This window comes from Pyrus communis, chromosome 8 (genome assembly GCF_963583255.1).
Source record: "Pyrus communis chromosome 8, drPyrComm1.1, whole genome shotgun sequence".
NCBI lineage: Eukaryota > Viridiplantae > Streptophyta > Magnoliopsida > Rosales > Rosaceae > Pyrus > Pyrus communis.
In genome coordinates this window covers 15,422,351-15,434,441 of record NC_084810.1, presented here as the reverse complement: position 1 = coordinate 15,434,441, position 12,091 = coordinate 15,422,351, and the positions used below count along the sequence as shown (strand labels likewise).

At 39.4% G+C, this 12,091-nt stretch overlaps 2 protein-coding genes across 2 annotated transcripts; one reads left to right on the top strand and one right to left on the bottom strand.

Annotated features, from left to right (window-relative positions):
- The first annotated feature begins 3,643 nt into the window (after positions 1-3,643).
- LOC137743697 (pentatricopeptide repeat-containing protein At2g27610) lies at positions 3,644-7,740 on the top strand. The gene has a single exon (XM_068483630.1). It carries the CDS (start codon positions 3,750-3,752, stop codon positions 6,408-6,410), a length of 2,661 nt encoding a protein of 886 aa, XP_068339731.1. The 5' UTR covers positions 3,644-3,749; the 3' UTR covers positions 6,411-7,740.
- A 249-nt stretch (positions 7,741-7,989) lies between these two features.
- LOC137743015 (subtilisin-like serine-protease S) lies at positions 7,990-11,815 on the bottom strand. Its single transcript, XM_068482937.1, has 10 exons — positions 11,739-11,815; positions 11,545-11,642; positions 11,254-11,406; positions 11,092-11,172; positions 10,444-11,060; positions 10,234-10,328; positions 9,697-9,936; positions 9,457-9,571; positions 9,094-9,298; positions 7,990-9,001 (listed from the first exon to the last, which is right to left on the bottom strand). The coding sequence occupies exons 1-10, from the start codon at positions 11,813-11,815 to the stop codon at positions 8,460-8,462; spliced, it is 2,223 nt and encodes a 740-aa protein (XP_068339038.1). The 3' UTR covers positions 7,990-8,459.
- Between the last annotated feature and the right edge of the window lie 276 nt (positions 11,816-12,091).

The following is a 12,091-nucleotide window of genomic DNA, read 5'->3' as shown; positions in this document are numbered from 1 at the left end:
ACCTAATACCTCTTATTTTCTAATGAAGAGGAATACCATCAGACCGTAGTACTAAGTGACATATCAACATCATATGAACAACGTGATAAGAATTTAGACTTGACTATATGTAAATGCCATATTATAACACGACAAAATACGAATTGTAGATTCATATTTATATGGATGATGAATGACAAATATGACCAAATTAAGTTTTTTTTTTTTTTATTAATTTTCATTGCAAACAATATTACCATTCAAAGCTATAATAAGGAGAAAAATAGGATTTGAACTTGAAACACAATGATTCAAGGAAAAAAATACTAACCACTAGAGCAATCCATCATCTATTCTTTTACTAACAGCAGCATGCAAATTCATTGTCTTTTTTCTCTTCTTTTCTTTTCTTCAAGGATATATATACACCTTGCAAATCCGTCACGAATGACAAACATCATGTTAATGTTAGGCACTTTTAAGCCCACATAATGATGGAGGCGGAGAAAGAAGTCGTGAAAAGCCCAAGATAAAGTCATAGCCCAAGAAAGATAAAGAAGCCCAAGGTCCAAGAGGTTCCTGAGCGTTAAAGCCGATCGTCGACTAGCTCAACTTGAGTCATGACTAGGTTGTACAAGGTGCTTTTTTATTGTTAAAGGCACATGTGCAGACTGACAACTTTATGGCACAAGTGTCCAGTAGCAAGTCTACTTAGACCTCAATCAAGTCACGTGGCGGCTCGTAGTCAGGAGTAGAGGCCTAGGATGGGACGTAAAGGTAGTCGGGACAATGCTCGGGGAGATGGGGTTTGATAACCAAGGCCGAGCAGGTCTCTTAACACGCCTCGCCTAGAAAAGGCATGCAATCATAGCTTGATAAAAGTCACTTCACCGCCGAATGCCCAGCTAGTAGGTAAAGGGGTGTCAATACGCTAGTCTACATAGGTGGGGCATTAAATGCCAAATGAGACGAACTAAGGGCTTCTAGGTTCATCGAGAGCCTATATAAAGAAGGGGATCGTCTTGTAAAGGGGTCGGAAGAATGAGAAAAGAGAAAGTTCATGTAATTGGCCGAGCGCTATTTGTAGTCTTGAAATAAATATAATTGGATCAACAAAGTGGACGTAAACCAGTTTTGAGGGGTGAACCACTTAAATTTAAGGCCATTTTATTTTGGTCCATGTCCAAAGCTCAAAAAGGGTTTATTATTCTAATTTGTTAGCTTGCACATTTAGAGTGTTAACATACCACTACAGTGAAAATAAAAGAAAACCTTTTAGAGAACTATGCATACTCTAGTGTGCCTAAAAGTTTCGTCCTTTTTTTAACAAACGACATTATAACGGGGTAGGGGATTAGGTTAGGCCTCATAATGGGTTAATAATAATGTGGTTCAAATTCGTCTTTGACGAGAATCGAACATAAGACCTCTCACTTATAAGTGAAAAGAAATACCACTAGATCATAGTAATTTGTTTTTAGCAAAAGTTTAAGAACATATATACTTACAAAGAATGAGTATCATTCATATTTAGGTGTTTACTGCTGACAGCCAAGTGATTGAAAAAAGTAAGTGGATATGTGTGTTTTGGGTATGGCATACCTAAAATAAAGGTATCCCATAAATATATAGGGGGTTTATTTATAGAGGTTTATTTATCCCATGCCCGTAACCCATTTCTTCTCATTCCTCATTCCTTTCATATCCATCCGTGCTCATCTCCATATCACGTACCGAAAGTAAGCATGCCTGAAGAGTTGTGTAGGCTCCTTTTCAATGACCAAAACTTTCCATATATCCGTAATTCTAAATAGTGCAAGAGTTTCTTGTAGTTATATCTGCCGTGTATCTTCATCTCCATATAACGTAACGAAAGTAACCATGCCTGAAGACTTTCTTGTAGTAATATCTTCCGTGTATCTTCTAACATTTGAAAATCAAAAATCTAGAAAAAGAATGTGTGGCCGCTGGGGCGTAGTGTGCTTAATTTAGTTGAATAACTCGAACACGAAAGAATGGTTCGTTGCTTGTAGCCTGTGATAATGCAAAGTGTGTTTACATTGGGGTGTTCAATTCTATGAATGTGCTTCATCCTGCATGGTAAAATAAAGCAGCCAACCTATTTATTACTCAAACAAGTGTGGCAGTTGTCGTGCCTAATCTGCTTGAGGAGAACACCAAAGAATTTGAGAAAATGGTTCATTACTTTTATTTATGGGGGCCTCCAAACGGGCCAAACCTACCTAACCCAAAAAAAGAGAACCAACCTATTTAATAGCAAATAATTAAACATAGCGAAATTTCACATGGGCTTCCATTACGAGCTTCAACTCTCCACCTGCAAATTAGGCTCTGCTAAAAGGACATAAAGTATTAAAGGCAACTGGAGAAGGAGACTTAAGAATTGCGAGAGATGGGTTACTTGGAGGAATAATTCTGTTATGGTGACTTCGTGTGAAAAATTATCCTTTTACAACTTCGGAGACTTGGACGGCATTAGGTTGGCCATTTGTGATAAGGAGTCAGTACTCGTGTCATGTTATTTCGTATTCGTGTAAAAAAATAGTTAATTATAACTCGATTTATGTTGAAGAGATTTTTGTATCATGTGAAGTTTGTAAACTTTGTATCAATCATGAAGGAAGGAACTAAGGCCATCTCCAATCGAAGGTTGGCCAGAGAGTTCATTTTAACCCTCTGGCCCTCCAAGAAATTAATATTTTAATGACCAATACAGGTTCATATTTCTTCATATTTCTTACCATTTCCAACCGAATGCCAAAGGGTCATAGGGCTCGTTTTAGCCTTGTCACAAAAAACTATCTTCAACTGAGGGTCATAGGGCTATAGAGCCAAACATAATTTATTACTTAAAAACTACAACTTAAATTCAAATCCAATGATAAGTGACACAAACAAGTACCTACAACAGGATCTTGTTGCACATCTTTAGGCCAAAAATAGTATGGAGTAGGCATTTAAGTTTTATGTTGTTAAATGTTTTTAAAAATGTTGTTTAAGTTTCATGTTGTTAAATTATTTTTATGTTGTATAATTTTTATGTTGTTTTATGTTATTTAAAGTTATTTAATGTTGTTTAATATTGTTTAATGTTGTTTCATGTTATTTAATGTTATGTAATGTTTGATGGTTTAGAAGTTATAAGGAAAAAAAAAAAAAGAATTTTTACAAGGTTTAAAACATATTTTGTTAAAAAAAGTTAAAAAATTAAAAAAAAAACTGTTAAAAAATTAATTAAAAATAACGACTAGCTGATGTCAGCAACTAGCTGTTATAAATTTGAATTAGAGCCCGCCCCGGGGCCAGCTAGCTGGCTGGTTTGGGCCGACCGGTTGACCTTATGGCCCTTTTTTGTCCAGTGGAACCCATGAGCCCTCTGGCCTGGCCATCGGTTGGAGATCGTTTTCAGGTATTTTCGGCCTTCTAGACCCTTCGGTTGGAGATCAAGCAATTATTCAATAAGCATTCACCTTTTGATTTATAAATAACTCATTATGGGCAGTCATTCGCAAATTTCTCTATCAAGTATTTTTGTAATGATCATGTAGTGCTTTTTTAATTCTTTGTGATGCATCGCTTTATCATTATGCCTGAATTCCTTAGAATTTGAAAGTTCCTCATCCAAATCTATGACGAACTTTGTATCTATCCTATAGACCCATTGAAGTAAGGCCCATAGGCCCATAGTTAAACTTAAAAATCATCACTCGGCGCGCGGTTTTTGTTTCTCTGTAATTCTCATCACCTCCATGCGTGGAAGCAAATGCAAGAGACTGAGGGAGAGCATGACCCTAAAGCCTGCCTTGAGGACCCTCACACAGTCCTACACGAAACTAGCTCCCAAGCAATACCACTTTGCCTATCATACCAATCATCTCGGCCGCCCTCACGCCATGCCCTTCACTCCGAAAACGGGGAGCTTGGTCTCGGAATCCAGCAATGCACACCAACTGTTCGACAAAACTCCGCAAAGAGACGTTTTAGAATCCAGTCACGTGCTTTTCGAGTACTTTCGGAATGACCGTAACCATGAAGCGCTTAACCTGTTTGTGGGTCTTTGGCGGTCTGGTTTACGGGCTAATGGGTCGATTCTGTCTTCTGTTCTTAAGGTTTGTGGATGTTTATCTGATCAAGTTGTCGGTAAGCTACTGCATTGTCAATGTGTAAAATCTGGGATTGTGGAGGACGTTAGTGTTGGGACCTCACTTGTTGATATGTATATGAAAACTGAAGGTGTTGGTGATGGGAGGAGAGTCTTTGATGAGATGGGGGATAGAAATGTAGTGTCATGGACCTCGTTAGTTGCCGGTTATTCAAGAAATGGATTGAATGACCGGGCATTGGAATTGTTTTCGGAGATGCAATTGGAAGGAATTAAGCCTAACCCGTATACATTTGCGACTGTTCTTGGAGTTTTGGCAGATGAAGGTATGGTTGAGAAGGGAAGACAGGTTCATACCATGGTGATAAAGAATGGTTTTGAATCAATTATGTCCGTGTGTAATTCTTTGATTAATATGTATCTAAAATCAGGGATTGTTAGGGATTCTAGAGCTGTTTTTCATGGTATGGAACGTAGGGATGCAGTTACTTGGAATAGTTTGATTGCAGGTTATGTGATGAATGGGTTCGATTTGGAAGCATTTGAAATGTTTAATCAGATGAGGCTTGCGGGCTTTAAGTTCACAGAAGCAATATTTGTTACTGTTATTAAGTTATGTGCTAACTTTAAAGAATTGGTATTTGCTAGACAGCTTCAGTGCCGGGTTGTAAAGACTGGGTTGGCATTTGACCGCAATATTCAAACAGCACTTATGGTAGCATACAGTAAGTGTGGTGAAATGGATGATGCTTATAAAATTTTCTCTATGATGCAAGGTGTTCAAAGTGTGGTAACTTGGACTACATTGATCACTGGGTACTTGCAGAATGGTGGAAAAGAGAGAGCATTGAAGTTATTCTGTCAAATGAGTCGAGAAGGTGTTAGACCAAACGATTTCACTTATTCTGCCATCCTTATGGTCTACCCTTCTTTTTTTATATTCCAAGTACATGCACAAGTCATTAAAACCAATTACGAGAAGTCACCTTCAGTAGGAACTTCACTCATAGATGCTTATGTTAAGATGGGAAATGTTCATGAAGCTGAAAAAGTGTTTCAAATAATTGAAGGGAAGGACATTGTGGCATGGTCAGCAATGCTTTCGGGATATGCTCAGATAGGAGATACCGAGGGAGCTGTTAAAACTTACCTCCAGTTGACAAGGGAGGGGGTCAGACCTAATATGTTTACCTTGTCAAGTGTCATCAATGCTTGTGCTGCGCCTACATCTGCAGTAGAGCAGGGCAAACAGTTTCATGCATGCTCAATCAAATTAAGGTTGGATAATACTTTATGCCTAAGTAGCGCTCTTGTCACCATGTATGCAAAGAAGGGGAATATTGAGAGTGCAAATGAAGTTTTCAAGAGGCAAGGAGAGCGAGACTTAGTTTCATGGAACTCAATTATCTCTGGATATGCTCAACATGGTAACGGGAAGAAGGTTCTTGAAGTATTTGAGGATATGCGAAGACAAAATTTGGAAATGGACGGTATAACATTCATTATTGTGATTTCTGCCTGTACTCATGCAGGCTTAGTAGATGAAGGTGAAAAATACTTCAATATTATGGTCCAAGATTACCATATTGATCCAACAATGGAGCACTATTCTTGTATGGTTGATCTATACAGCCGAGCAGGAAATCTTGAAAAGGCCATGGATATCATAAATGGAATGCCATTTGATGCAGGTGCAAATGTGTGGCGAGCTCTCTTAGGTGGTTGCCGTGTTCACCGCAATATAGAGATGGGAAAACTCGCTGCAGAAAAGCTCATTTCACTTCAGCCACATGATTCTGCTGCATATGTTATGCTGTCCAATATCTATGCCGCAGCTGGAAACTGGCAAGAGAGAGCTAAAGTTAGGAAACTCATGGATGAGAGAAAAGTGAAAAAGCAACCCGGGTACAGCTGGATTGAGGTGAATAACAAGACGTACTCATTCTTGGCTGGTGACAATTCACATCCCATGTCAGACCTTATATATTCAAAGCTTGATGACTTAAATAACCGATTAACTGACATGGGTTATCAGCCGGACACGGATTATGTGCTTCATGATGTTGAAGAGGAACACAAAGCAGCCTTTCTTTCTCAACACAGTGAGAGATTGGCCATTGCTTTTGGATTGATTGCCACACATCCAGGGTTCACCCTCCAAATTCTGAAAAATCTTAGAGTTTGTGGTGACTGTCACAATGTTATTAAGTTGATTTCAGTGATTGAAGAGAGAGAAATTATCGTCAGGGATTCAAATCGGTTCCACCACTTTAAGGGTGGTTTATGCTCTTGTGGAGACTATTGGTGAACATCCCACTGGGGAAATGGGTTTAAGTTTTGAATAGTTTCCCAAGTCATGGAAAATACATTTAAGCAAAGCAGCTGCATGGATCCATCCTTATGCTACATAAATTTTCATCAGGGTAAGAACATATATGGTGCATGAGAGTTTCATTTAAATTAGGAAATGAGCATTTAAGGAACACAACTAGCAAAAGGATGGATCCATGCAGCTGCTAACACCAAAGTTTAATTTACCAAGGTGACGGTTGAGTGCTATATCATTTCATATAGTTCGGATTTCGGGTTAAGAAATCTGAATGGAATTCAGATGGAGGAGATCTCTGCAATGTTACTGGTATCAGAATGTGTGTGTATATTGATGCAAGAAATGGAAGATTGATACTTCAAGGGAGTTCTAATGTAAGTCGTATATTAGATTCTCAAATCAAAGCAAAGCTTGCTAATCCAGGACTCCATCCAACCTCTTGGGCAGATTTGAAAGCAAGAGTTCCACCGAAAGTAAAAGTTTTGGCTTGGACTGGCTCACTGGAGGTTTAATACATGATGTGATCCAGGAGATTGCCTTTTGTGTGTGTTTCACCTCACTGATGCATTTTGTGCAACAAAGAGGGGGAAAGGAGTGTGGATCATATGTTTACAACTATGTGGGGGAGATTGTATGGGGTTGACAATGTAAATTGGGTCGTCTCAAGGAGTTCTGTTTCTTTGCTCCCTGAGAAACATAGGTAGGGGTAAGAAAGAAATGGTTTCCTGCAGTGCATGGTGTTAGTAGTAATTCAGATGGAAGGCGGATATTTGAGCAAAGTGAAGGTGTGGAGTGGAGGAACTTTGGGACAAAAATCAAATTTTGGTTGTTACTTTGGAGCTTTGGTTGCTGGAGAGTTCACTGGGGAGATCTCGTTGATGATTACAATTATGATACTTGTAGTGTGTTGTAGTTTTTGTTAAAGCTCGTTTTTCCTTTCGTTTTCCTTTTTTTGGTTAATTTGGGGGTTCAACTTTGTTACCTTACCTGTTACTGATGTGAGCTCCTTGTCCACTTTTGTTAACAGAAGCTTCTGATTTAATAAAGTTATTTTCTTGTCCAAAAGAAAGGTCATGTTTCTTTTCAGAAGAGAAAAACTTATAGACAACGTGCATTCGTTGGCAATAGTTTATCTTTGCTTGTGGTATTGGTTGGGTAGTCCATCAAGCCAGGAAACTTTCATTGCCACACTCCTCCTGTTTGAGAGGACTGATTCTTGGGTAGGCCTGTCGCATATGCCCACTCTATACAAGACTTTCTCATTCAAGAGGTATGTCACGGTATTGATCAATTTTGGACTCTTGTATATAGCCCAACTTTTTATTCGAAGTTCGAACTTTGTTTCCCCAACCTAGGTGGCATTCTCACGTTGGAGTTGATAAATTGAGATACTTTGTTGGTTATCTAGGGAATAATGTTGTACCTTCGCACAGCCTCTTCCCCAGCAGTGTATTTCTTTGTGAAAGTGAAAAAAAAAAAAAAAAAAAGAACTCCCTCTATTCAATTAATGAACAGTTTTTCGTCATTCATATCTAAGCTGCACTTGCATAATTATTTCGACAGAAATTTCATGGCCCGGAATGTTATGATAGCCGAGCATACATTGTTAGGTCTTGGATCTTGCATTCTTATTATTGTTGAATTAATCATCAGGTATGAATTTCTTGTGAATGTATCATTAGACGAAACCTTCAATTATCAAAACTGAAGACGAAAATACCAATAATCAGTGAGCTTTCTCGCATTATTAAATATGAAGCTAATGAGATGCTTAACATTCGTAGTCTTGCAGTGTTGGCTTTGCAAATTCAGAGTACCAGTTAAGAAAAGAAGGCGAGATTACTGTAAGTTGTGCATGCCTACTGTGGATATATGAAGGTATGTACTCCGTATCCATAACCACAGAAATGCACTTTAGAGGGAGTAACAATTGGAATTTGATATATTACACAAGTACATTTCTCCTTGTAGCGTTGGATGGGACACACTCACAAGTTTCAGCTATGACTGGAACTCTTGCTCCTACAATTAAATCACATTGAGACCAATAGGACTCCTGACGTTTTGAATTCCGTTACTCCACGTCAAAGCTCCAAACACAAAGCTTCCATTACTATTCTTGAAGGGAGTGAAATCTACCGTGAACGACATCTTTTCCCCAGTCCTTGTAAACTTGAGTTCACATGGTGTAACTGTAACGTTTACCCCTGCTGGGCAATCCACATTTGCAGCAAAGACCGTTGAGCTGCTGCCATAATAAGTAACAGTCCGCTGAACAGAAAGTCTTCCACTCAATTTTGACACACCGATCGAAGGGTAGTTAAAATTGTAGGAGGGGGTAGGAGTCTTCGGGCAGTAAACTAGACTTCCTGTGAGGTTTTTCAGTTGCAATGGGGTAGCCCCTGTGCTGCAGAGAAAATTGATAACGTCATGGGAATCAAAATCATATACTAGTCCAGGATTGATTGCTGCAGCTGGGTTAATGTGTCCAGATCCATAGTCGAAAGGAGTGGTAGGGGTTCCATTTGGATCTCTTCCAATGACGCTTCTGTTGTTATCTATGACAGTTGCTGTGACAACAAAGAAAATCAATACTTCAGTACCCAGAAATTAAAATTTGTTAGGCTACTTTGACAATGAAAACATATTTTAACTGCGTAACCTGTTGTCATTATTGCAGACTTTATAGCTGCTGGACTCCAGGAAGGGTGGTATGATTTTAATATTGCTGCAAGTGCAGATACATGTGGGCAAGACATCGAGGTGCCGGAAATTATGTTATAATGGACAGACCTATCAGCAGTGGCAGCAGTTGCCACCGGAGACCATGCTGCTAATACATTCACTCCGGGTCCTGTAATATCTGGCTGCAATAGGAATTTGCACGGTTGATTATATGTTTGAAGTCACTTGTTCATTTACTTTAACCCATGATATGGCACCGGTGATGCCCTTTTACGCACACTCCAGCATCAGTCTTGAATTTTTTTACTATTTTTAAATTATAATGTATCATAGAACTTACCTTGATGATGTCTGGGGTTATGATATTTGGCCCCATGGATGAGAACACTGCCATTTCCGGTGCAGGTTTAGTGTTTAGAACTGTTATCGTCGGGGAGATTCTAGCAACTGGATTCCTATAATAACAATACTGTAAAATTTTCTAATCGAGTTATCTATAAGTTTCAGTTATTTTCTTTTATATATAACTTATTGTTTCTTCGATCAACAGACTTTTGAGCACAAAGCTTGAAGAACTCACTTTTCAGTCGTCATGTATGCTTGAAGCTCCTGTGCTTCTTCTTGACCAATTAGAGTGCCTGGGATGACAAACTGAAAGCCGACGTCTTTGAGAAATGGATCGACAAGAATCATTCCCACACCACCACCTTCTTTCACAACAACGCTTTTGCTCTTTCGGTTATCGGTGAAGGTCTCAAATGTGCATACCACGATCTTCCCCTTAATTAAGGTAGCATTTAGAGTATTTTCCTTGCAAAAGCTGTTAGGAAACAAACAGAACGTATCGAACGGTGAGCAAATAATGACAGTTCACAGGTTTTTCATCTGCCTGAACATCAATAGCAAAGAAATCTCGGGTGCCAATATCGGTATTTAGCATAACTGACTAACTGTACAACTTGAAAAGTTCGAAGATTGAAAAGCATTAGTGGTTCTAAGACCTTAACTTCTTTTGTTAAGTCGTATTATTAGATAAAAGAGGTATAGCTTGTTAGAAAACTAGATGATGCACTAATACTTGTAATATTAGCATCAAATATTTGAAGAGAAAAACTACCTTGCATTCTTTGTTGCGACTCCCGAGGCAGCTGCAGCACTTGCAGCTATCAAACCATATGATCTTTCCATTTTCAGTGGGTTTAATGAGGAACCCTGAAATCACAGAGTTCTTATGACCATCAACGTTAAGTGATTTTCGGGTTGTTGTGTGTGTTCACACACCCTTTGCGTCGTTAAAAGGTTAGTAGAATCCGGATGCTAAGTTTACCTTTAAAATTCTTGAGTTTCCCAGATATACGTTTGAATGAAATTCTCTATCCAATGTGCTTGCAGCAACTGTGAGAATCCAGGGAGCAACATTGCATGCGGTACTTGGAAAACCAGAGTTTCCGGCTGATGCAGAAACAAGTACTCCTTTCTGGAATGCATGGAAAGCCCCAATGGAGAGTGCGTTTTCAAAATAAGTTGGCTGCGGAGGATCAGGGCCGAGGGAAAGGGAGAGAATATCGACACCATCATAAATTGCATCATCCATAGCAGCAAGAACATCTGCATCACTACAGAAGCCAAACCAACAAGCCTTGTAGATAGCGAGTCTGGTGCTAGGTGCACCGCCTCTGGCAGTGCCTCTGGCCATCCCAAAGAAGCTGGCATTAGGTACCTTAGATCCAGCTATTGTTGAGGCAGTGTGAGTGCCATGGCCATCACTATCTCGAGCTGATCGGAAGAAGGGAAGAGGTGCATTGGACTCAAGAGGCCCAATCTCTGCTTCGAATCCTTCAAAATAGAAGCGGGAGCCTATGATTTTCCTGCAAACAGAATGCCAATTTAGAAAGTTGGACTTGTGGAATTGGAATTCTTTAGCGGCGAAGGCATGTTGGTTACCTGTTGCAGTTGGCAGATGTAAAGTTCTGACCGGTAACACACTCTCCCTTGAATTTCTCTGGCACAGGCCCTAATCCTGCATCACTGAAGCTCTCTGACTCCGGCCAAACTCCTGTGAAACAAAAGTAATGAACTGATCACAAAACAGTACAAGCCGAAGAGCCAGATACGAAATGAGAAATTGAAGTCGTACCAGAGTCAATCACACCAACAATAACATTGGATTTTGAATCCATTGGCATTTGATTGTGCTGGGGAATGGAGTCTATGCCTAGAAAATCCCAGGAATGTGTCGTGCGCAGTCGGTTTATTCTGCTCTCAAACACAGAGATAACCGCATCGTTTTCTGTAGTACATGAACAGAAATCAATCTAACGAAGTTCTTGCATATAATCAAGTACCGTTATTTTATTTGCTATTTTCTCAGATTAATATTCTTTCAATTGTTCTTGATATATTGAGTTTCGAGAAGACGGAATGCTACCTGAAAGCTGTTGAGCTTGCTGTGGTGTAAGCCTGGCTGAGAAGCCCTGGAAACTTTTACTGTAATGGTGAAGTGTTGCTTCTCGTGCTCCATCAGCGCTGAGAATTATCCGAAAAATATACAAATCAATCTTACTGTACAATCTGCATTGGCATTTTATGAAACTGAGAAATTGAATTCAGTTAACATCGTACCTTCCAGTGACTGAAGCAAGAATCTCATGGTTGGCTCTGACGACGGACTCGGAGTTCGGGTGCGAATGATGCCCCATGTAAACTATATAATGCTGCAATATGAGGAGGAAAAAGACATTCAAAATGCAGATCATACGTGTACAAAATGATTGCCTCGTTACTACTTTTGTTTTTTCGGTTACATAGGAAGAAACTGAACTCAAACCTATTCTAGTCCTAACTCATTACTCCAAATCTCCGATGCCACTTGAGCTAACGCCAAGGGCTTTTTTCGTGAACACTTGCATGCGTACACTATAAAATAAACCCGACGCCTTAAGTTTGAAATTCGCTACCTTTTTGTTAGCAGTGGC